This window comes from Thermobia domestica, chromosome 5 (genome assembly GCF_964235325.1).
Source record: "Thermobia domestica chromosome 5, izTheDome1.hap1.1, whole genome shotgun sequence".
NCBI classification, from domain to species: domain Eukaryota; kingdom Metazoa; phylum Arthropoda; class Insecta; order Zygentoma; family Lepismatidae; genus Thermobia; species Thermobia domestica.
Window position 1 is genome coordinate 47,695,952 of NC_137458.1, and position 25,785 is coordinate 47,721,736.

General features: G+C 35.0%; 1 protein-coding gene across 4 annotated transcripts in view; it reads left to right on the forward strand.

The window, feature by feature from the left end:
- The window catches only part of klar (klarsicht), an 828,351-nt gene that overhangs the window by 210,097 nt on the left and 592,469 nt on the right, over nucleotides 1-25,785 (forward strand). For all 4 annotated transcript variants that reach the window (XM_081758673.1, XM_081758668.1, XM_081758672.1 and 1 more), the window contains exon 3: nucleotides 9,765-10,006. In XM_081758673.1, the coding sequence (XP_081614799.1) occupies nucleotides 9,997-10,006 (10 nt within the window). In that variant the 5' untranslated portion in view covers nucleotides 9,765-9,996. The remainder of the gene's footprint in view (nucleotides 1-9,764; nucleotides 10,007-25,785) is intronic.

The window sequence follows — 25,785 nt, forward strand, 5'->3', positions numbered from 1 at the left end:
TGCATTCGACGAATATTTTCCGCAGTTTAACACCTTTCGCAAACAAAAAGCGAACCCCTCATTTACTCCTTGGTTGAGATCGACAATGGAGCTGCCATGTTTAACGGTGTGCTACACTCCAATGACAAATTCGGGAATAAGAATGACACGTTGCATAGAGATGTTGCAGACGAAACTATTCAGCGTAGGGGTGTTCGATAGGCTGAGAACCTATCGAACTTCAGGAGTGAAAATTTATCGAATTGTCACCGGTTACTCGAAAGCGTTCGAGTATTTGGAATTATCGAAGTTTCGGGTATTATTGAAATTTCGAGTACTGTCGAAGTTTCGCGTATTATTGAAAATTCGAGTATTATTAAAGTTTCGTGTATTATCAAAAGTTTGAGTATTATCGAAGTTTCGAGTATCGAGTTTGTGGGAAGAAACTTTTCCTTCACTTCATTTCAAGAGAGGCAACTTTTAAATGAACACCCTGCATATACGTAGTACATGTACACTTATGATAACCTCGATTGCACTGTTTCTTCTAAACACTCCGATAATGCTGAGATCTTTCAGTATTTGCTCCTTTCAAACAATTCGATACTCAACTTATGGATTTCATCCCCATCAGCGAACTTAAGACCTACCTTCTGTTCCTTTACATCCTGTCCAAAATTGATTTATTTTATTTTATTTATTTATGACTTCTTTTACGTGGCGAAGTTAAGGCTCTGCAGCCTTCTCCGAGCACTTAACCACGTGCATACATTCTTTTTTTTTTTTTTTTTTAAAAAAGCACCAATATATAGAAAATATTAACAATTACAAAAGAAAAGTATTGAACCACATAAAAAAAGATTATACCACATAAAACCACAAACCACATAGAACCACATAAAAAAAGATTTATTGTATCTCGGACGGACGGACACACGGACAGATAGAGTAAATATATAAATGAGTTATGGTAAACCAGACTCCTTTAAAATTGACCCCACCATCAATGTTTGAAGTAAGGATTAGGATTTAGATTTCTGGGCTTTCGCCATCAAAGGCCATTTAGCCCTTCACGTTTCGAGGGATGACGTCCCTCGGCGAGCACACAATCCGAGGAAAGGGAAGGAAGGGGCCTGGGACCTATAAATTAGGTACCACCCCGGCATTTGCCTGGTGTAAATGAGGAAAACTAGGAAACCTCATTCAGGGTGGCTGGCCTGAAAAAGCGTTGTACACTTTTTCGACCGAGTGCCCCCACCGAGAATCAAACCTGGGACCGCTCGCACCGAAGGCAAGAGCGTTAGCGACTACGCTACGCGGGCCACTGCTTGAAGTAAGCATGAAGAAATAACATATGAACTGAAGTATAATATATTGGCTGTGAGCGCATATAGTATTATTTTTGAGATCTAAAAATAAGAACGGATGTATAATATAACATATTTAAGTCTTTTAACACTTTCATTATTCGTAAAACATTCGCCAAGCGTGTTTACCGTAACATCTAACGGTATAACATATCTTACAGTTGCCTTGGCTAGTATTAGGCGTGAAAATAGGCAATTAGCAGGACATTGAGGATGTTACGTTAATTTAATTTTACTGTTTTTGATACACTTTTAAAGTTACCATTGGAATGCCAGTGTTTTGTTTCTTTCTATCTGTCTTTTAAGTTCATATAGAAAAATACAAATATATTTTTTTATATAAATTTTAATATTCTAATGAAATATTGTTAATTGATTGAAGATTTGTAATAACATTACATGAGTGTGTGCCACTTACATATCTCAACTAAGTGTTTGTGGAGGGAACTTCGCGCTTAAGAACGAAGAAATTTAGGTGAAGGGCACAAGAATGTGAAAATGGAAATTTATGTGCAGTCAAGGTCTGAAGTACTCAATATACTGTTGAGTGGCGGTTTTAACTTAAAAAGAGCCTCCCTCAGTTTCTCTTTTTCACTTTTTCACATTCTTCAAAATATAACTGTCTCTTCATGAGCAATTTGGAAGACTTTTATATACGAATATTATTTGTTTTCTGTTATATTTTGAATTATGTATCAGATAACATATGCGAGCCAAATATGAAACCTCAATCATATTACCTACACAAAACAGATAGAGATGGTACAGATTAAATTCTTAAGATATCTCACTTATAAACAGACAGGTCACTAATTCAGATTTGAATCAGCTGCTATCCTAGTAGGTAATTTTGATTTTGAAACACTTGAGCAAAAGAGAAACATTCTTGATGTATTATTTTTATTCAAAATTATTAACAATGAGATGGACTGTTCAGAATTAACAAAAAGATTAAAACCTCAGGTTCCTTCCATAAGACCAAGACTAGCAAACATTGATTTCTTTTTCTGTCAGAAAGCCAGGACAAGTGTACTAATAAAGTCTCCTATGTGGCGAATATGGGCTTCTTACAACAAGTACAGCAAGATAAATAAAAAGTTTAGATGTCTGTAGTATGTCCGTAAACAGAGTTCCTACTGGTCAGGAAAGTCAGGGAAGTAGGAAAAATGGTGCAGGTCAGGGAAACTCAGAGAAAAAGACTGGAAATCAGGGAAAGTCAGGGAGATTTTATAAAATATATTTTTTCTAACATTATGTGCACCTACTTTATCTTAGCCAACCATTAATGATCACAGTATGGAACATTGCTCAGATTTTTATGGGTGGTAAGAGGAATGTACGTATGAGCAATTCATTATTATTGTCTCTATAGAATAAATGTTCTCGCATATAAATATCTATCGTTATTTATTCCTTATTTATATGTCAATGGCTTCCTACAACTGTCATGAAAGTCAGGGAATTCCCTGCTAAAGGTCAGGGGGAAGTCAGGGAAATAGATTTCTCCTGATCAGTAGGAACCCTGGTAAACGATTTCCGAGCTGAACTGTTGAACCAGTTTAGAATAGAAAGGTCTGTTGTATTCTTAAATAAATAAATAAACATACTTCCACATTTAAAATGTCCAGATGAACTTCTAGTGCCCCATGACAGGCACTGGTTCAGGCTGTGTTCAAGCAGAACGTTTTAGTCGATGCACGCTTTGACATTTTCTTATTTCACTTTCTGTTTCAATCTTTTAACTCCAACCGTTTGTGATTTAAAATCAGTGCAGTTTTATCTGTACGCAAAGTTACTGATGAAGACTAAAATATCAAAATGGAAATTCGATACATCGTAGTTTCATGTTGCACTTTATTGATTGAAATAGGAAGATACCTTTTCCTGTTAAATGGGGGCGGGCACGGTGGCTCAGTGGTAGAGCGCTTGCCTGTGGTGCGTGGAGTCCCTGGTTCGATCCCAGCCATGTAAGCTTGTGGTGGACAACATCGTGTCCGTGGGCTTACTCGGGGTTCTCCGTTTCCTCCCATTTTCTCATTCCACCAATCCTTTTATCATCATTCACGTCCCTTACCCATCGTTTCCCGTAGTCTAAAAGAACATAATCCTTGGATGTTAAGATTAGTGTAAAGAGACAAGTTTTGCTGATAGATGTCACTACAGTCTTCCTATCTCCCCCATGTATTTTTTATCTTAATTACGAAAATTTACAATTTCTTTTATAAACTTCAACTTAGAGACTTCAAATTTTTAGAGAAAGAACTTCATAACCTATTAAAAAAGAGAAAAAATCCGTGCCGATTTTTTATTTAGAATTTTCTTCATTGTTGAAACAGCTTCATTGTTGAAGATTTGGATATCCATTTCAACAATCAAGTCATTTCAGCAATGAAGAAAATTCTAAATAAAAAGAAAAAAATCGGTACGGATTATTGCCTTCGATAGATTATGAAGTTCCTTTTCTAAAAATTTGAAGTCTGTAGGTTGAAATTTGTAAAAGACATTGTGAATTTTCGTGAAAGATAAAAAAATACATGGGGGAGATACGAAGACTGTAGTGCCATCTACCGGCAAAACTTGTTCCTTTAAACCAACCTTAAACTGAAAGATTTAACTTAAGTTTCTCTTTTCCTTTTAATTCTGTTTCCAGTGTCATGTTTGATCTCGATAAAACAGTGCGCTTTTGATTGCAGATTGATTTAAACTATGCTAAGACTATACAAACTCCTAAGATAAAAACAGAAGTTCTGCTTCGGATCGGGATTAAAACTGCACTAGCTTTCCTTCTTCCTCATCATTTTAACGTTTAAGAAAAGAGAATTGCTAAAAATTATATTGGAATGCTCGCAATAACTAAAAGGAAGCCTCAACTACCTCCTTTTGAACCATAAAGAAACAGAAAGGAAATTAAAAGAAGTTCCTCTCAGGCGTGATCTTAAAGATAATACGAATCACTGATTCATTCGGACTGGCATCAAATATAATTCACTGGTTTCCTATTACAATCAATAGGTAGTTGTTACTACTACTACTACTACTACTACTACTATAATAATAATAATAATAATAATAATAATAATAATAATAATAATAATAATAATAATAATAATAAATGATGAAAAATTAAATGAGTGATCGGGCGTAGACTACTGGTTAATATTCATGTTCACGAATAATTCATTTTCCCTGAAAAGCCACATGGGTAGTTTATTATTATTATTATTATTATTATTATTATTATTATTATTATTATTATTATTATTATTATTTTATTTTATTTATTTATTTATTTATTTATTTTTTTTTTTTTTTGGTGATTTGCTCGAAAGCAACTTAGGAAATGTTATCCATATTTAGTAAATAAATATTTCATTAATAACGTATAATATTGCGTAAATTATTTCTTATGAAAATATCCTCAAGAGTTAGTTGACTTTTGGGGATGTTTTCTTCGGTCGAAAGCACTAATAATTTTGTTCATATTTCACTAATAAATATTTCAGTTATAACTGCACCATAACGTGATTTAGTGTAAAAAAAAAAAATGGAACGAAATGGTTTAGTGTGGTGGCTTGTACCTTTTATTTCTGTAATATTTGTACCTCACATCAGAATTTAAAGAATGTATTCAAAGTTAAGAATCACTAGAGATCTCAAGCTTAAAATATATGAAACGATAACCATGCCTGTTGTTCTATATGGTTGCGAAACATGGTCGCTTACTCTGAGAGAAGAACATAGACTGAAAGTATTTGTGGAACAAGATCCTGAGACGAATATTTGGACCCAAGAGGAACGGGAATGGGGAATGGCGGAAACTTTATAACAAGGAACTACATAATTTATACGGTTTACCAAACATTGTTAGGGTCATCAAGTAACGCTTTCAAATCTTGACTAGAAGACCAATCGGAAAACAACCATTAGGGAAACCTAAGTGCAGATGGGAGGACAATATTAAGATGGATCTCGCAGAAATAGGAATACAAAGTAGAAACTGGATCAAGTTGGCTAAGGATAGAAGTCAGTGGAGAGCTTTTGTGAACGCGGCATTGAACTGAAGCTCCGGGTTCCATAAGTCATAGAGTTAGTTAGTTAGAGACTTCAAACCCGGGGGTGTTGCGGGAAGGGACAGGGGGAAATCGAATTTTATTGCCACTGCCGATGTGACTCCCTTTTATAGAACTCTTAAGCCGCCACTGAAATTCTTGTTTCTAACAAATTATGTTCTCAGTGCATATATAAGAAACAGATTTTCAATATTTTTAAGCGTGGCTCATGCAAATTCAGGGATGGTATCTTCATTTTGAATCATTGGGCAATTTCTTTCTACTTACAGTACTTTTCCATTGTTGTTGTTGTTGATTGTTAATAAGTCCAGAATAAATTGGGCTTAACAGTCTTATAGAGATGTGTACATTTAGAGAAAGTAAATTCAAAGATGCTCTTTTTCTGATATTCCTAAAAATGTTAAAATATTTCAAAGCTTTACCTTAATGTCTAGCTTCAATTTAACTTTGCTTTGGGTTCCGTCATTCATGACAAGCTGCAAGCGCCATTTCAGGTTTTTCTTTGGGGGAAGAGTGCGGAAAATTCTTTCTGATATAAGTACAGTTTCACGCTTTGCGTTAGTATTATTATTCTACAATTGATTAAAATGTATTAACATAATAATAAATTCAGGGGGAGGACATTTGACCCCTCCCCCGAAGCCCCAAATGACGCGCGTGTTCATAACTTTATGTTTTATATATGCGAACGTAAGTCAGTCATAAACTGAAAAAAGTGACATTATTTTTAGTTCGTCGTTGAAAAAAGAAGAAGAAATTTAAAAAAGATAAAGAAAAGCATCCATAAAGTACAGGTTGAAGTTTCGAACTCCAACTTAGATAATTAAAGCTTCAGAGTTATATTATTATTATTATTATTATTATTATTATTATTATTATTATTATTATTATTATTATTATTATTATTATTATTATTATTATTATTATTATTATTATTATTATTATTATTTGCTACATAATGAGAACTTTTGTCGTATAATTACAACATCGTGCAGTGAGAAATTTGACGATATATTCTGATTCTTTAATTACTTCCTTCATTTAAACATCTTCTCTTCCATCCGAGTTTTCTTAAATAACAAATTGTCCTTGAGTTTGGTCTCCTTGACAGCAGAGATTTCGTGTTCTTTTTGAAGCGTTTGCAGGTACGGAAATGCATAACTTTCGTAAATGAGAAAATAATAATATATTGTTATTATTATGCGAGGAAATACGTTGTAATCGCGTAAAAGGACAAATACAGTTCACTGTTAATTGTTTTCGTTTCGTATCTCAGTTGTCATTGTCACTTAATACTAAGAGTTTGTAAGTGTTTGAGAGAAACTCCAAGTGAATGGTTAGACACTACTACTACTTACTACCCATTTCAAGTGCAATATTTATATTTTATGTTAGTAATTTGGAAGTTTTGTGTGCGTAACTGTTAGAAGTATGTGCATCAATATTAGGAATACACGAGTCATTTTTAGAAGTGTGTGTCACTGTTAGAAGTATGTGCAGCAATATTAGGAATACATGAGTCATTGTTAGAAGTACGTTTGTCAGTGTTAGAAGTATTTGTATCAATATTAGTAATACATGAGTTACTGTTAGAAGTATGTGTGTCACTGTTAGAAGTATGTGTATCAATATTAAAAAAATACATGAGTGATTGTTAGAAGATGTGTGTCATTGTTAGAAGTACGTGTATCAATATTAGGAATACATGAGTGATTGTTAGAAGTACGTTTGTCAGTGTTAGAAGTACGTGTATCAATATTAGGAATACATGAGTGATTGTTAGAAGTATGCGTGTCACTATGAGAAGTACGTGTATCAATATTAGTAATACATGAGTGATTGTTAGAAGTGTGTGTGTCATTGTTAGAAGTACATGTATCAATATTAGGAATACATGAGTGATCGTTCGAAGTATGTGTGTCACTGTTAGAAGTATGTATCAATATTAGGAATACACGAGTCGTTGTTAGAAGTATGTGTGTCACTATCGGAAATATGTGTGTCAATATTATAAATATGTATTACAGTTAGGAGCGTGAGTCAACATTAATAATATGTGTATTACTGTTAAGAGAATACGTGTCATTAGAAGACAAACAGCATAGATAAAGTGTATTACGTAACAGTGTATTTTTTACATAGCACTAGCTGAACGTACGATCTTTTTCTTTACACAGTGCATCATTCATATATAAGCATGAATCTCCTTGTCATTGCTCACAACAACTATACATGTTGCTTTACAGACACAAGTGAAAGACATTTTGATAAAAATCGGCAAGGAGTACCATGAAGGGGATACTTTTTCGATTATTTTTGCAATATATCACATCGTTTGCAAGATTTGAGCCTATTTCCGGTTGGAGTTTCTAATTCATTCTTCTATGATCAGATTGTTTTCTTCCTTCTTGCATGCAGTATGTAATAAGAAAATTCATTACATACCCAATTAATTATAATGTCAGTGATACATGGTATTTATTGAGCAAAACATTCCAAACAATAAAGATTCATCTTACTGTTAGACTGGAGAAATTGTCATCCTTCGTTTTTCTTTATAATTTGGCCATGAAAGAAACGCCTGAGAGGTATACAACCACTGCATACAATTATGCGGTGTTGGAATGTATAGCGTGTAGGATATGATGTTTTAGTTTTTTTTAATTTCAACACTTCCAGTGTACCCGTAAAAACTTAATAAAGAAATTATGGCCATGTTTTTTAAATATTCGATTAGAACTGGACAATGTACAGAAAATTTGCAATCGACCAATAAAAACGGAACGTTTTTACCACTCATGGTTTTCGAGATCTCATTGTCGAAAGGATTGACCATAAACATATAAACACCCACAAATGTATAGTTTAAAACAACTTCAAAGATGGCAGCACAAATTCATTTGCATTGATTTTGGAAAAGACTTATTACCATACAAAGGCTGTGAACAATAATTAAAAAAAATAAATATATGAAAAAAGATCTACTTAAATAATTTATTTAAAGTGCACATAGTTTAAAATATTTGTTTCTGTTAAACGTGTAATCACAAATAACCGTAAATCAAAGGTTTGAAATCAAAGTTTATAGGTTGGAGCTCAGGCGCTTTTGTTGCTATTGTAGCATTTTAATAGATAGATAGATAGATAGATAAATAAATAAATAAATAAATAAATAAATAGTCTGTTTCAGCAGAATAGAAACTTCACATTAATTATTACTGGCAACGATCAACATACTTTTTAAAGCTATAATTTTTTTTCTTGATATTTTCGAAATCTGCGAATGAGAGTTTGTTCTCAAGCATAGGGTTACCTAATTTTTAAACTTCTTATTTATTTATTTATTGAAAATTATACATGGACGATAGGTATGACGGTAATGTATGAACGAAAAATTATGTCACAGAAATTTAAAGAAGTAAAAAGGAATCCCCTAATATTAAGTTTTCTGAATTCCGTGTTTGTTTCTTTTTCTTTTTTTAAAAAAATCCTATTACGAGATATATGGGAGTCTCACTGACTATAAACTAATTTCTTCTTTCATATATAGAGATTGTTAAGGTTTCTAGTTTTACTGTTTTAATATTGGAAACATAGATAATGTATTCAATATACAGAAATCCTGTCATTTTGATGGCATGATGGGTAATAATTACTAAGTCTTCGCTAGAAAAGGAAATAGCATTAATCATTCCTTCTGATAGAGGGGTGGAGGAGAATAATGACCACCCACCCAGTAATCTTTAAATTAAAGATTAATTAAAGGTTAAAAGAATTTTCTAATAGGTTTGCATTATTAATGTGATGGTAAAACGATATGAATCGAGCAGAGCTACTTCATGGGTGTATATGTAAAATATGATAACAATACACGTGGTTATAGTATGGTGTTGTGTGTTCCACGCCCATTTTAAATGCCTAAATATTTCATTGTTGACTCGGGGATGCCTGCAGGTTGTAAGGTGATTCTTAGGATGTAAGGGCATTAGCCGTTTTACTATATTCATAACAGGTTTTTATTTTTTATTTTTTTTCTCACGGAATGTCTCCCTTCGGTGACGATTTAGTATCGTTTAATCTCAACAAGAGCAGCTACATTATCGGCTCATACGTACGGTACAAGATCAGGTTGAGTTAGAAAGAAAGAAAACAAAAAATTGGTGTTGAGGTATTATGCTTGCACAATATGACAACGCTGTTTGTAGCAGTGAGAGAAAAAGAGAGCCCGGAGGAAGATTGAAGACGGCCATCGAAACGTTGAAAAGTAATGTAGTGTGTAGTGAATAGACATAAAGCTCTCTAGCATGGAGCTCCTACTAAAGCGTCTTTCTGCTCTTTCGCTTTACAGGCGACGACTGAGACGACGTCTGAAAAAGATCCGTCGAAACACCTGCGATTGGCGCGACCTCGAGCGGTATTCGTGTGAACTAGGAGAATCTTCTGGCTGGAGTACCGTGGACTCGGAGTCAGGTGATGAATATCATGGAGCAACAACAATCAACGTAACTAACCCCAAACAGCTACAACCCCCTCCTGAGGCACGACGCGGCAACGGCACAAACAACGACAAATTTTTCAACATGCCTGTTGGTAAGTAGGAGTCTTAGTTTATTTATTATGCAATGAACCTTCACATTTTTTCTTTCTTTTCAGTTACTAGCGAAGGTAAATGAGATTTGGAAATATATGTATACATTTGCATGTCAAATAAATAAAATTTCCAGCTGGGACACAAAATGTTCTTTCCCTTGACTGCTGTTACTGTAATATGACATATGAAAATTGCAACTTGCAAATGTGATGGAAAATTTCTAACTTATTACGATTGCTTCTTTACCCTTTAAAGTTTGCAAAGACTAAATATCAGACCAGATGTGAACATTAATAAGGTAATTATAACACCATAGATGATGATAAAAATTTCTTAACAATAAGCAATAACTGGGAGGTACTTATCTTAGTTCTAAGTTTGATTCTTTGCGGACGCACATGTAATTTAGAGCCCAAATTAAAGTAAAAGTTTACATCACTCACGTATGAGGAGGTGCCAACCAAAAGGGCACATGCCATGAAAAATTCCAAATTGAGACTTCAATTGGATATTATTTTTCGTTTGCATCTCTATCGAATACAATATATAAATCCAACAAGAAAAGTACTTGTCTCTGTATTTTCGTATCTGAAAAATTTAAGTTTGCACCTAATCCTGTCATGACCATGGAGTTTTTTTTTTTTTTTTTCATATTGCCAAAAACTGTTTTAACTTGATTGAAACGTAGACGCAGCTCCTCATATAGCTAAACTCAACTTCAACCAAATATATATATATATAAAGGTTCAATAGGCTCTATATATTGAATATTTGTGCCTCTACTTAACATTTCGTACAAAATTTCATTGTTATCCATAGAATGTAGTTGAACATCAGGTTAAATCAATTCCTTTCTGTGAATCTTTTGAAGATGATGTTAACTTTCAATTTGCTGTAATGTATTTGTAATTTACTCTTCATCCTCTTGTGCGTCCATTAGTTGATTAGCGTTATCGTAGTACTTTTCTCCCAGATTTTACGAAAATTTCCAACAAATTTACTGTCTCCTTGTAATTTTCTTATCATCATTTCTTTGTTCCTTGCCATACATTTTTCTTTTAAAGTTATCGTCTTATCTTACGTTCAAAGTATTTTTATTTTCTTTTAAAATAAAATCCCCCCATCCGTGGAGGGTATTTCCTAACTGTCACTTTTTCACTTTATCTGCCTTATTATACTTTCCTATTCTTTTTTAAGTCCTAAATGTAACTTCAAGGTTTACAAGAATTTTCGATTCAGTTCAAGGACTGACTCCGAACAAGAGTCATATTTAAATCTTGGAGAGCATACTTTAATTTTCTGTCTTATGTTCCATTATATTTCGTATGGTATTAGGCCTTTATTTCTTATTTTACCCATTCCATTCAATTGTGTCCATCCCATTTTTCCTTAAATTGTCTTATTTTCACGGGTACCGTATTAAGAACCACAATGCATTTAAGATACATCGTTTTAAAAATTCCTCATTAACTTGTAAAGAAGTAGCGAATAAATATATATTTTTGCTGAAGGTTGTACAGACGTCAGCAATAAATACATAAAAAATATAGATAATGCATGCGTACGACATCCATATTGTTTTATTAATAACTTTGGAAATGTACAAAGTTCTATAAATTACCGAGAGCCAAAGAAAATCGTATGCAAACTGCTATTCAAATTTTGCAGAAGTGGTGGGTACATAAATCTGCTGGAAACTGTACACTAGTAAACTACAGATCATTAGTGGAAACTGTACATAAGTGAGTGAGCTGCAGGCACCAGGGGCGTAAATAAGGGCCCCGCAGACCTCGCATTGCGGGGGAAGGCAAGCCATCAGAGGGCCCCAAATCGTGAAGTGAGACGTAGAGAAGGGGCCCAACTGTAAGCTGTCTGCGGGAGGGCCCCCAAGCCTTTAGTTACGCCACTGGCAGGCACTACTGAAAAGTGTACACAATTGAGCTTAGATACTACTGAGAAATGTATATAAGTGATCTACGGATACTACAGAAAAGTGTACACAAGTGACCTACAAGCACTACTAAAAAGTGTACTCAAGTAAGCTACAAAGCATTACTGGAAACTGGATACAAATGAACTACAGAGCATTATTTTAAAACTACGCAAGTGAACTAAAATAAATTTCTTACTATGTTCGTATTTTTCAACATCAAATAGATAAGCTGAACTATATTCTAATATGGGCTTCCGTTCGTCTGTATGTCTGCAGATAGTAAGATAGCAAGAAGTGATTTTTGATATCAGTTCACCCCTCCCCATAATAAGTTCCATCTCCGCGCTTATCCCTTTGTCTAAAGTAGAAGTAATAGATCTATCACATCCGGTTTCAATATTGGGTCCACATCATTCGTAGTTTCATCATAGTCTATCGTAGTCTGTCATGAAACGAAACTCATTTGTTGATTATTTGAGAACAGTAAGATTTAATTTGTTCTCGGGTACACGCCATACAGGAAAACGAAAGTAAATTCTGTGAAAACATTTTACATTGCACGTAGTTTTATTTGGTTGATACATTTTCATTCCAATTCCAAATACCTAAAACATGAGATTATACGTTTAAAAAAATCCCCTTTTAGACCCCCTAAAACCTAAAAAATATTAATTTTTGTCAATTTTCATGTGCATTAGTCCCGGAAGTTACAATCATGCCAAATTTCATAATTCTAATCCTGCCGAAAATGCCTAAACATTTTGGGGTGTGGAAGATGTCCCATATAAATAGCATGGGAAAGATTTTTCAGTTCCCCATAAAACCAATCTAAAGTCGGAAATTTTTATTTTTTTATGATTTTGTTAAATAATTCTATAGAAAACATACAAACATACTGAATTTCAAGTTTTTATTCCATTTCTAAGTACCTAAAACATTAGATTATACGTGTGTCCTAAAAGAGGCCCATTTAAATAAGATGGGGAATTTCTTCATCTCCCCTTTAGACCCCCTAAAAGCTAAAAAATACTAACTTTTGGCAATTTTCCTGTGGGTTAGTCCCGAAAAGCTACAATCATACCAAGTTTCAACTTCCCATGCCAACCGAAAAATTACCCGTTATTTCATGTCAGTGAGTGAGTGAGTTCATGGATTTTTGTATTTACTTAGGGTTAGGAAGATTAAATTAAGGAAACAGTCATTTCGATCTGGAAAAGTATAGGGAATATATTTTTTTAAAATATGTACAAACTTGACACAACTAATAATTTTAGTATAAGTTGTTTTCTTATGGTTATGTTCGATAATAAAACTAGTCCAGTTTTGCGGCCAAGAGTGACTGCCCTACAATCCAGTTATATAATAGATAAACGTTTACACTAAAGGGTCAAAGGTATAGATTAGCATGAAACCTAGAATTAAATTTAATGGTGTCTCAAGGAATTAGAACAGGAAATTCAGGCGACATCGTGAAATTGACCGTAAAAACAGTAGCAGTGCAACAGGAGATAATAAGACATTGCAAAATTGCTTCCTAAAATAATATAACATGGCATGTTTATGATCTATTACGAAAAATGATGCGACAAAAAAGGTAAGGTGATACTATATTATTTTGGTATTAGATCGTTTCAAATCAACTGTTTAAAAAAAAAATAATAACCATGTCTTGTTTGAAAAAAAAAAAAAATGCTGTGATACTGTCATAAGATGTTGGCAAATGTTTTGCTCTGTATTATGATGCCACAAAGGACAGGAACAAATATTTGTTAATGGTTACTCATATATTTCCGGTTTTGCAGGTCACTATTCTTGAGATTAAAACAAAACATTAATGTCAATGAAACAAAGGTAATGCAATTTTCACATACACTTTTATCGGTTTATTTGCTTTCATTTTTCGTATGGAGTTATTGTTTTTAATGAAGTTCCTCCAGGTTGATGTGTTTTCCATCCACTGCACATCCAGATTTTTCTCTTCAATGCTTTCCTCTTTTCCGTTTTTCTTCGATTTTTATCATTCTCGATCAGTGGCAACTCGAAAAGTTCTGCAACAGGGATGTCACATCAGCAGTGGCGGTGAAACTGGCTTTGCATCTCCCTCCCTGTTCCGTCTCAAAATCAGTCCCTGACTTTGCACTCACCACTGATATTTCACATTGAGAGCATTTTATAAATTCTGATATTAGATACAAATATAGCAGGAAAAAATTTCCTTTGTTTAATTATATATCCAATATAGGTGTCTTACATAGAAAATTATTTGTGTGCGCCTTAGAATGATACGAGAACAATAGAAGGAAATACAGAGGTTTTATTAAATGCTTGCAGGAACATGGGTTTAGAAGTAAATGCAGAGAAACTAATTACATCCAAATTCGCCGGAATCGTAATACTGCAAATTATGGATGCATCAAAATATCAAATACTTTCGACACAGTGGATACTTTCTAATATCTAGAATCAATATTAACAGACCAAACCATATCCACAAAGATATTCGACTGAAATAGGGATGGTATCGAGACGAGACGAGACGAGACTTTGTACAGTCTCGGTCTCGTCTCGGTTGATAAATAGCGGTCTCGGTCTCGGTCTCGTCTCGAGTCAAAAATCGCCGTCTCGGTCTCGGTCTCGTCTCGGTCAATAGATGCTTGTCTCGATCTCGGTCTCGGTCTCGAGGACCAAATCTCGGTCTCGTCTCGAAAGTCTCGAAAGTCTCGAAATAAATAGTGTGAAATTAAAATTGTGAAAGTATTATTATCGTACAGTCTGTCGTTTCCGCTTCTTATTTTTTGCTTTCATTCTTGACTATTATGGTATGCTGTACCTCTTCATAGCTAATTTGCTAGCGCTAATGCTTTCCATGCGTGTGTTCCAGGTTCAATCATCTGTGGGCAGTGGCGGAGGTTGGACGTTAAAAGTGTGTGTGGGGGGAAAGACATGATCTGAATATTTGATATCAATGTTAGTTTTCCTGGTTACTTGTAACACTTTGTTTGACGAAAGGTTGTATAACTAATAGGATACTCTCTTTTTCAGTTAAAATATCGTATATCGTATTTCATATTTTATTAAGTAAATTGACAAGAGAAACGCAAGTAGACACTAGCCCTTTGTACTCTTAAACAACGAAGGTGTAAGAAGCGATTTGATTCCTTGCTCATGAATATCTGTGTGGAAAATTGTGTGATCAGATTAGAGGCATATTTAACCCTTTTAAATTCTTGCCTTTTTCGGTGTTTTTCGTGAGTCTCAGATAAGCAGCGACAGTGTTATCCCTATTTACCCTAGGATCATGGTTCATACCTCGTTTTTCTCAGAATAGAGTATCCTTTCAGATGGTATTACCCGATGTCCCTCGGACATCCCTAAGGAGGGAAAAATTGAGGAAAATAGGGATTTTTGTTGAAAAAATTCCTTTTTCCCCGGTTTAGAGCCCTTTGGCGCGGCCCTGGGTAAATATAGAGATCCAAAAATCACTTTCAAAAATACTACGTAGTGTACTAATTGCTTATGCCAAATACTAATCTCCGATCTTCAACACTAAGGACGGGAAAAATATTTTCCTCTTCTGCGAATATTCCCAGAATGTCCCAGAATACCCTATATAAATTTCAAAAATTTCTTGACACGTCCCTAATTATCGTAGGATCACGGTTCATACGCCATTCTCTTCAGAATAGAGTAGGCTTCCAGATTAAATTACCCTCATGTCCCTCGGACGTCCCTAAGGAGGGAAAAATTGAGTAAAATAGGGATTGTTACTTAAAAGTCCCTTTTTTCCCGTTTTGGGGCCCTCTGTGCGGCCCTGGGTAAACATAGAGATCTGGAAATCACTCCAAAAATGTTACTTATGGTACTAATTACGTGTGCCAAATACCAATCTCCTATCTTCAATACTAAGGGCGGGAAAAATATTTTCCTCTTCTGCGAATATTTCCGAAATTTCCCAAGGATACTATACAAACTTCAAAAATTTCCTGACACGTCCCTAATTATCGTAGGATGATGATACATACGTCGTTCTCTTTAGAATCGAGTAGGCTTTCAGAAAGTACCACTCAAATGTCCCTATCATGTAGACGAGTGGAGCAAGAATCGCGAAAGTGGGATTTTTGGTCAAAAATATCCCTTTTTTTACCATTTTGTTCCTCTGAATCCCCCTTCTATGTTGACGAAGAGATCCGAAAAAATTCTCATAAAAACTAATGGGTCCACTGATTGTTTATGGAAAATATTAGGATTCTAGGATTAAAGAGAAGCTCACCAAAAAATGTTGAAGTTATACCTCCCTAAAAAAAGGGAATTTGTAAATTGATGACGTCATACCCCCCTATGTTCTGACGCTCGGAAGCATATAGACCCTTCCAAGGCTTTCTTGAATGCCTCCTCTCTTGGAAAATTAAAAAAAAAAAAAAAAAAACGGAACTAAATAGCATTCTTGGTACTCTTTTAATCGAATCTTTAAGACACTACAATATCGGTCGAAAACGACCGAAAAAACTTAAAAGGGTTAATAAATTTGCAAAACAAATAAACAGAAAGGATAATATTAATCAAATAATCATAGTAATGAATAATGGGGCTTGTTTTGCAAAAGTTATATTGAAACTGGAAATTAATGAACAACGTATTTTTATTCCACGCATGCTATTATATATGTTATTACTCTTAGAATGACAGTCAATACTACAAGCATATGCTACGACATTTAAAGAAATACTTTTGCACCTTCCCGAAACATGTTCGTTGCCATTAAGTACAGTTTTCACTTTCTTGGAATATATCAAAACTCAGCAATACTTAGTGACTCTACATTTCAGTTATACAAAATAATCCTAAAATCTAGAATTATGCTAAATTTAATAAATTGAATTGTATATACAAAACTGTATATGTACACCCCTAAACTCCTATATTATACTGCAAAATTCCTTACTGAGCTCCTTCGTGGCTAAGCGGTTAGCGTAAACGCCTTTGACGTGGGAGACCGGGGCTCGATTCCCCGGGGAGCTCACGTGGTTCGGACTCCACGTTGATAATTAAGTCCACGTCTCACATAACTTCGCTGCTGAACAGGATGTTAAACTAAAAAAAAAAAAATCAAGTCAAAATATTCCTTATTATTAGAAAGAACAAAATACATTTTAGGAACTGTCGATTTTTGTGCAATTAAAGAATAACTTGTGAAGGACTTCTTTTCTTGCAAAATGTTATCTCAATTAGTTCCAGAGCAGCTGACTAACATATCGAGCACTTGCAAGAAGAAATTAAAGTACAGTAGAGCGTCGATTATCCGAACGTCGGTCAACCGAACGACCGCTTAACCGAACTGTGTACTCGCTCGCACCTGTTACTCTCCCACCCTACCGTCCATCATCCCCCTCACTTCCAAACCAAGTTTCCCACAGTAGTCGCCGCACTGAGCCACCGCTGGCGGAACATTGCTTCTAATGGGGCCTTCATAAGGCGCTGCTGACCGGCCAAGCCGCCAGTCGCTGTGTTTCAACAATCAGCACACTTCTGTCGGTTTGGCACTGGCTGTAGAAGTACAGTCCAGTACAGTGCAGTACAGTACAGTACAGTTCGATTATCCGAACAAACCAGTTTTCCGAACACCCATGTCCCCCAATTACTTCGGATAATCGACGCTCTACTGTACGCTCTAATTATGGCGCTCCAATAGGTTAATTTTTGGTCCATTTTTAGTAGCAGTTCAAACGCAATTCCTGTAGCTTTCTTAATTCCACGGGAAGACAACCAATACGTACTCATGGAACGACAAATATTTTATGGCACCATTTTTATTCTATGAACCAATAATACATACAAAACTTTATATTTCCAAATGAAACTATATACATTAATTGGTAATTTCAAAAAAGTGGGGGGCAACTGCCCCCCTTTGCCCCCCCTAATCGCCGCCCATGTCTGTTGGTATATCATATCTGGGATAAAACCCAATAGTAACCCATATATCACTTTCTAGCAATAGACTTAGTCTCAAATAGCCTCACTACTGCCTATACAATTAAACTCTATTAAATTAACTCTAGTACTATACAGTAGTTTATTTTCTTCCTTTGAATCAGAATTGATCAATACCTCCTAACGGATAACACAACATATAGCAGCTCGAAAGTATTAAATCGGACCGAAATTGAAATTTTACAATACCTCATTTATTGTCCAATACATTCTGCTTTGACTGTCATTTTAAAAACAGAATATAACTTTCATGATCTTAACAAATAGGGTAAATTATTACTACAATATATTTTGTTTCTAATTGATCAAATGCTTTATTAGCGTTTCATATATACGTATTTAATTTACACTTTGTAACACGGACTTCCTGAACCTTGTGGTGGGAGCTAAGACACCCACCTTTGTTATGTGTGGTCTTGGGTTGAAATCAACAAACAAGTTAGATTCAAAGTCCGATATTTCGCATAGTTCGCGTCTCAATTTAAGTACATTCTGTTTCTTATACGAGATCGTAAGGTCGTAATGCATTACTATGCATAGCCGTAACTAGGCAGGAGCAACTGAGACAGTGTCCCGGGGTCCTCACCTATAAGAGCGTCGAAAAACCCAGTCAGGCTTACAAAATTTCTACTCTGAGAAATATGGAAAGGATAATACGTAAGAAATTGAAGAATTTAGTGCTATAATTTAAATAAATTGTCATGAATACTGCAGATCTATCTCTTTGTACGCTGGGGAAAATATCGACCCTCGGTGGCGACGAAATCAGCTTTGGGGGTCCATAGAGTTATTGTTACTCATCTAAGTAGGACAAAGCAATAATTTGTTTCCTTTTTCAAATATCTTGTTTTACTCTTCGTACTACTCTTCGCAGTAGTTTATGTGAAGTATATTTATTTATTTTTATTTAATTTAATTTATGTTTTGCTCTCATTTCAATGATGTCACGCAGAAACGTAAGCAGACTACAGCAGAGCCGTAAGCAGCACGCTTAACTACAATTCGCGTGGTTCCAAGTTCGATTCCCGGTGTGGGTACAGTTGAACGACCAAAGTGGTTCAACTATAATCAGTAGCTCCACGTCTCCTTTAGCCGCCCTAGCATAACCGTGGGACGTTAAACTAAAACAAGTTAACCCAAAAATCAACACAATGCGTATTACTAACTGTAAATCTTTGAATAACTGCATATACACTGAAGAAAAACCCAAGTCCAGATTTTGGGATAAAACGAGGATAATATGCTTTTTGTTGGGAACACTATGACAAGACAGTGGTGTCAGTCTTAATACTGGGTGAAACACCCTCATTTCTATGGCGACATAGTCAGTAAGTGAGAGTAATGCTTACTGTTCTCACAGGAATAATTGATGCTCTCACTTACTGACGTACGTAGCCACATGAAATAAGGGTGTTGCACCCAGTATTACAATTGACGCCTGGGTATATATATATATATAAAACAACACCGACGATTGGGAGGTGATTCCTGACACCAAGATGAGACAAAATGCTTCCTTTCGGAGTTACACGCTGCCAAAAACATGAAAAAAAAAAATGAATTTTAATGTTGCACAGCTCCAGTTGCGGAGCCAAGGGAAGGTCAGGGAGGCCAGGCCCCCTTGCTCAAAATCTTGGCCCCCTAGTGCCCCCCACACAGTGATATAGCTATAGGTTTACAAACGCTAAGTGAGTCGTAGCCACAAGTGAAACTTCTACCAAAACATCTCTCCACAACAGAGTTATCAACTGCAGAATACCGTATGTTGCAATAGTCTGCGTTCCGAAATGAAATGAAATCAAGATTTACGTCCCACGGATATGCCAACTAGGCTAATGGTGACGGTGACGACGAGAGATGAATGAAATGGTGGAATGAAGAAAGTGAGAGGAAACGGGAGAACCCCAAGAAAACCCACGCACGCGGTGGTTGTCCACCACAAAGTTCACTTGACGCGAGCTGTGATCGGACCAAAGGTGGACGCTCTACCACTGAACCACTGCTCTGCGTTTCGAGTAAAATAGCTCTACTAGTTTATGTTCGTAGTACAGCAAGATCTAATTCACCGAAATTTGTGGGATGCATGCACTGATCTCACCACCTGAACTACCTTTTAACCCCTGTATCTTATTGACGTAGTTATCTCTTTTGTTTTCGACAAAGAGCCAGAAAGAAAAGCAAAATCAGTCGGCATTCTCATTCGCTTCAATGCTGAAATTTATACTAAAATATGAGACACTTACTTACAAATAGCATACACTTTAGTAAACCATTACACTTGCGTTGGACGAAAGAAGTGTTGTACATTACCTATTACAATTCGTACAGTAAGTTGTTAATTCTCATTGACTGTGGTGACATAGAACAAATGCATAGTAATCATTAAATAATTTGGTACTACTACTACTACTACTACTACTACTACTACTACTACTACTACTACTACTACTACTACTACTACTACTACTACTAATAATAATAATAATAATAATAATAATAATAATAATAATAATAATTATTATTATTATTATTATTATTATTATTACAGTTTATCTACATAATAATATAAATAACTATTAATATTATTATGCGGTATTAAAACAAATCTGGAACTTGTGATATTTATTCACTTCCATCATTCCATCAGGCAAACTGGTCCCATGTGTGCAAGAAGGAATGTTTCGAACTGGTAAAATTTGAGATGACTACTGCCTATAACCTTGAGCTTCGCCTGTCCAATTCTATTATAGCAGTCAACCTCCGCCGTCACGTCTAAGTGGAGTAGTCACCTAACCCTTGCTCATGTTCGGCAGCAATCACGAGCACTAGGTTTACTCACAAAGGATGTCGCGGCATGTTCTGCGAACAGCTTGTTGTTTACAGTTTCCATTCAACTTTCAGAAGTAATGTTCCACTGTATAAATATGATAAACAGACTTGTTTCCTAGTTCGCTTTGATTTTCTTAACGACTACTAAAAAATAAGTAGTTATCGTATTTCTGCTTTTTTTTTTTTTTTAAATAGTGCTTTTGGATAGGATAGGCCTAATGGATAGAATAAGATATGCATATTCAATGATTTTTAAATTATTCAGTACATTTTAGCTTGTGATTGAACCTTACAAGTTTTGTGAGTATATGAATCAAGTTTTCCCATTCATTGAAGATGCCCCCCTCAAAATTTTCGTGGTCCCTTCACTGGCCCCCTTGAAAAACATTCTAGCTATGCTACTGCATAGCTCCAATACTATGGGATCTACCGTAGTCGGGTCAAGACTTCAACTAAGAACTAGTATGTTCCCTATCCAAATATCCATGTATCAGTATCTTGCGGTACTTCTGCAACTGCTTTTACAGAGGTAGTTGGTGAGTACTTAAAATTATATGCCCTTAGACAAACTCCTTCTATGAAAATTGTTGTGTGAGTACCGCAGGATTCTGAAACAGGTATTTTTGGATAGGTCACATAATTGTTCCTAAGTAAAGTCTTGATCCGACTACCGTAGATCCTATAGTATTGGAGCTAGGGACCATTAAAGTTCATTTTTTCATGTTTCGGCAGCCTATAATTCCAAAAGTAAGCATTTGTGCACCCAGGTTGGTCTATACTTTTTGTCTTATCTTGGTGTCAGGAATCACCTCCCAAACGTTGTTGATATATATATATATATATATATATATATATATATATATATATATATATATATATATATATATAGATAGATAGATAGATAGATAGATAGATAGATAGATATAGATAGAGAGAGACAGACAGACGGACAGAGAAGGCTACATCAGCAGTGGATTTTGTTTCGGGAGAGGTTTGAGAAACGGGTAAGAAACATTTGTGCTGTACGTGCAGTGCGAAAAATAGTCACAAATTTATTTCGGGAGGGGCTTGAGCCTGATAGGCACCCCCTAAATACAGGACTGTACATCAGTCAACCGTACCCATATTATCTAACACTGCGACGAAAGAAATTTTGAGTGAAGACAATTTTAATTTTTATCAATATTCGAGACGAGACCGAGACTTTCGAGACTGACCTAAGTCTCGTCTCGGTCTCGTCTCGATTTATAGAGGCCTGTCTCGGTCTCGGTCTCGTCTCGGTTATATAAAATCCGTCTCGGTCTCGGTCTCGTCTCGGTATATAAAAGCCCGTCTCGGTCTCGGTCTCGTCTCGATAATTCGAGACGAGACCGAGACGAGACCGAGACTAGTCTCGGTCTCGGTACCATCCCTAGACTGAAAGCTAGGAATTCATGTTATTATTCAGTTCACTCTTTTATCTTCGCGAATTCTGTCGAGGAATTTGAAGCTTAAAATACACAAAACGATAATCATGTCTGTTGTTCTGTATGGTTGCAAAACGTAGTCGCTTACTCTGACGGATGAACGCAGACGGTTAACTATTTAAAATACTGAAGCGAATATTCGGATCCAAGAGGAACGGGAATGGGGAATGGCGCAAACTTCATAATGAGGAACTACATAATTTATACGGTTTACCAAACATTGTTAGAGTCATCAAGTCTAGGAAGCTTAGGTGGGCAGGTCATGTAGCTAGTAGAATGAAAGAAAGTAGGAACGCTGGAAATTTGATCGGAAAATGACCATTAGAAAGGCTTAGGCGCAGATGGGAGGACAATATTAAGATGGATCTCGCAGAAATAGGAATACAAAACAGAAACTGGATCCAGTTGGCTAAGGACAGAAGTCAGTGGACAGCTTTTGTGAACTCGGCGTTGAACCTGCTGGTTCCATAGACCCTAGAGTTAGTTACTTCATACTACCAACGTTTTCTTATAGACCAGGAATTTGGATGCAATTTATGACATTTTAATTGTTGGGCAACCAAATTTATACCCTATACGAAAGATTTTGAATACAATTGTTAGTTTATTTAATAGCATTTTGAACATACTCTCTGGTTTATTAAAAAAAAAAAAAAAGGAGGGCGTAGTCAAGGGCGTAAAATTGTGGTTTATTTATGAATTATTTAATTTTCTTTTGAATTGAATATTATTCAGAATATCACCGAAAAATTAACTAGGATTTTCTTTTCCTAGAATTAAAGTTTAACATTAGGGGTAGTGGGTATTTTCAGTTGTATGAACTTGAAAATGAGTTATTTCACATCATAACAAATTATTTTGCTCTTTTCACATTTTGACTTTGCCGTAAACAGAGTGATAGTTTAGGGAGGGGGGGGGGGGAGGATGTTCATATACACACATGAAGTTTACATATAGTGTCCATGGAAATTATGATTGTTATGGTACAAAGATTTACTCATTTGCATTCTGAAATGTCTGGTGTGATTGAACACTGAGTGTCTTGTTCAGAATACTGGCTGGATTTTTTTTTTTTTTTTTTGTTTTCTGTAATATATATATATACAGGAAAGTTATTACTTTTATCTTACCCATCTACTGGAACGTGACACCAGTTGTACTGATATTTCATTTAATGTTTCTTTCATAAAAAAAAATCGTAAATAAGATATAACTTACATGAATACATGCAAGACTAGTTACTATCCAGCTTGTGTTGTGTACAACTTCACTCACCGTCACAGTCTTAAATCTTATAACCAATGGTTCTGTTCTGGCCTTCTGAATCTCTTCTGATCTTGACATTCAAAAAATAGCCAGTGTTAAACTGTTTTTGCTTCGTCAGGCGAAACTAACTTCAAACTGACAGAAGATTGAAATCAGTCCCTCAAAGGCACTGTTGTATGAGTGAATGCTCTGTAGTCGTGGTTATTGGCCTACACGGGGGAGCATCAATTTCTTAACTTGTCGTGAGCTGTTACGCTATCTTCGGGGAAAAGGAAAAGAATCTTGTTCACTGGATGTTCGTTTACTGGTTGTATAAGGTGTAATATACTTGTAAAGGTCAGTGATCATATTTGGGCTCTGTTCTTGCGGATAGATACACACTTTGTATTCATTTTCTTCACTTTGTAATTAGCTGTTTCCGTTTGATCAAAGCCTTCTCGTAAATGTCAAAATATATTCATGTATGATTTGATCCTATGTGTGTTTGTATGATCTTCGTCTTATGTCTCGTACAGAAAAACGGAAAATACTGTTTGACGAAGATTTTTACTATTTCTGCTGCTGTACACTATCCTAGTGCTTCGTTTTATAGTATTTTGGTAACAATATGATATATAGTATACAGCAGTAGAAATCATAAAATTGTTCCTCGAGCGTTTCTTTGTAAAGAGCAAAAAGAGGTGTGGAATGGGATAGGAAAGGGTGCACATAGAATAGAATCATACATAAACAAGTTTCGATTATTTATTAAGAGTGATAGCTGATCAAATGCTTTGATCAAACAGAACCCGTCGAAGATTTCATTTTTTTTTTCTAAACAGAAATTTCTCTAGGATGACTTTGGAAAATGTTTTCCAAAAAATGTGTCCCGATTAAACAACACAACAATACAGTAAACTCTTTTTAATTCGAAGTTCAAGGGGACATGAAAAAATTTCGAATTATCCAAAATTCGAATTATCCAACAACAATCATTTTCACATTTATAATAACAAACAAACCACAGTACTGTGCATCAAAAACATATTCATATGGTGTAGACTTTACCTTTAAAGCAGCTTATTATTTGCGTGATCTAATACCGGAAACTAACAAACGATATTGACTCCACATAATTCAAACTACGTGTACAAAGGAAAATATATTTACGTACAACACTACAACATACAGTGAATAGCCCAAACAATTAAAAATCAGTATCAATTTGAATATTCTATTCTCACCTTTAAGAAGTCGTAAGTCTCATTTGCTTAAATTTGATTGTTTTTGTACGGTCAATAAATCTGGAATTTCATGTATTGCGTGAAATACGTTATTAATACCATTTGGTTGACTTTATCAATAATTCATCTTAAATTTTCAACCCATTCTGGGACAAGATGATATTGGCACACGTTCCCTATATTAACTTCTTTCCCAACACACCATCATTTGTATCATTACATAGATTTTCTGTTTATCTTTTGTATTACTCTTCCCTGTGACGTCATCTGGATAACTGTATTTCTCTGTTTACATCTGTCAAACATTAAAAAATTTGAACTGTACTTACTTCGAATTATCCAAAAACATAGGTTTAAAAGTTCGAATTATACACGATTTTTTACTATTGCTTTCAATACAGTTTTCAAGGGGAATGAACTTCTGTTCGAATTATCCAATATTTCAAATTATCCAAGTTCGAATTAACGAGACTCCACTGTATATTGAAGATAGTGATTGCTTTGTTAATGCTAGCCAAACTAATATATATATATATATATATTTTTTACCTCTCGAGAAAATAAAGGAACAAACTAATCTATTTCTCCTAAGATTACAAAACAAACGAATCTGCTCACATTTTTGCTAAGATAATAAACGATCTTTTTCCCTAAGTTAACGGAATATGCTAATCTACAGTCCTAAGTTGATTTAGTAAATAGTACTAAACCAATTTAAGAGGAATAGATAACGCAATAAGAAAAAGAAAATAAGAATCACAGCTATACTCAATATGGGAGGGCGAAGATAATCGCAACTGTCGAATATGTTAATTATTGTACTGCATTCCAAGGTGTTTTTATGTTTAATAGTAGGAACATTCTTAGTAGTAGGTATTCATACTCTTTGATGCATATTCTTTAACATAGCAGAAGATGAGCTCCGGAAAAACTTGAAACGTAGTATAGCAGTTTTGTCGTAAGGTAGTGAGCATCTTTTATTTATTTATTTATTTATTTATTTATTTGTTTATTTATTGAGTGGATATATATAACAAACAGTCATTTGTGTTCAGCATTTGTAATAAAAA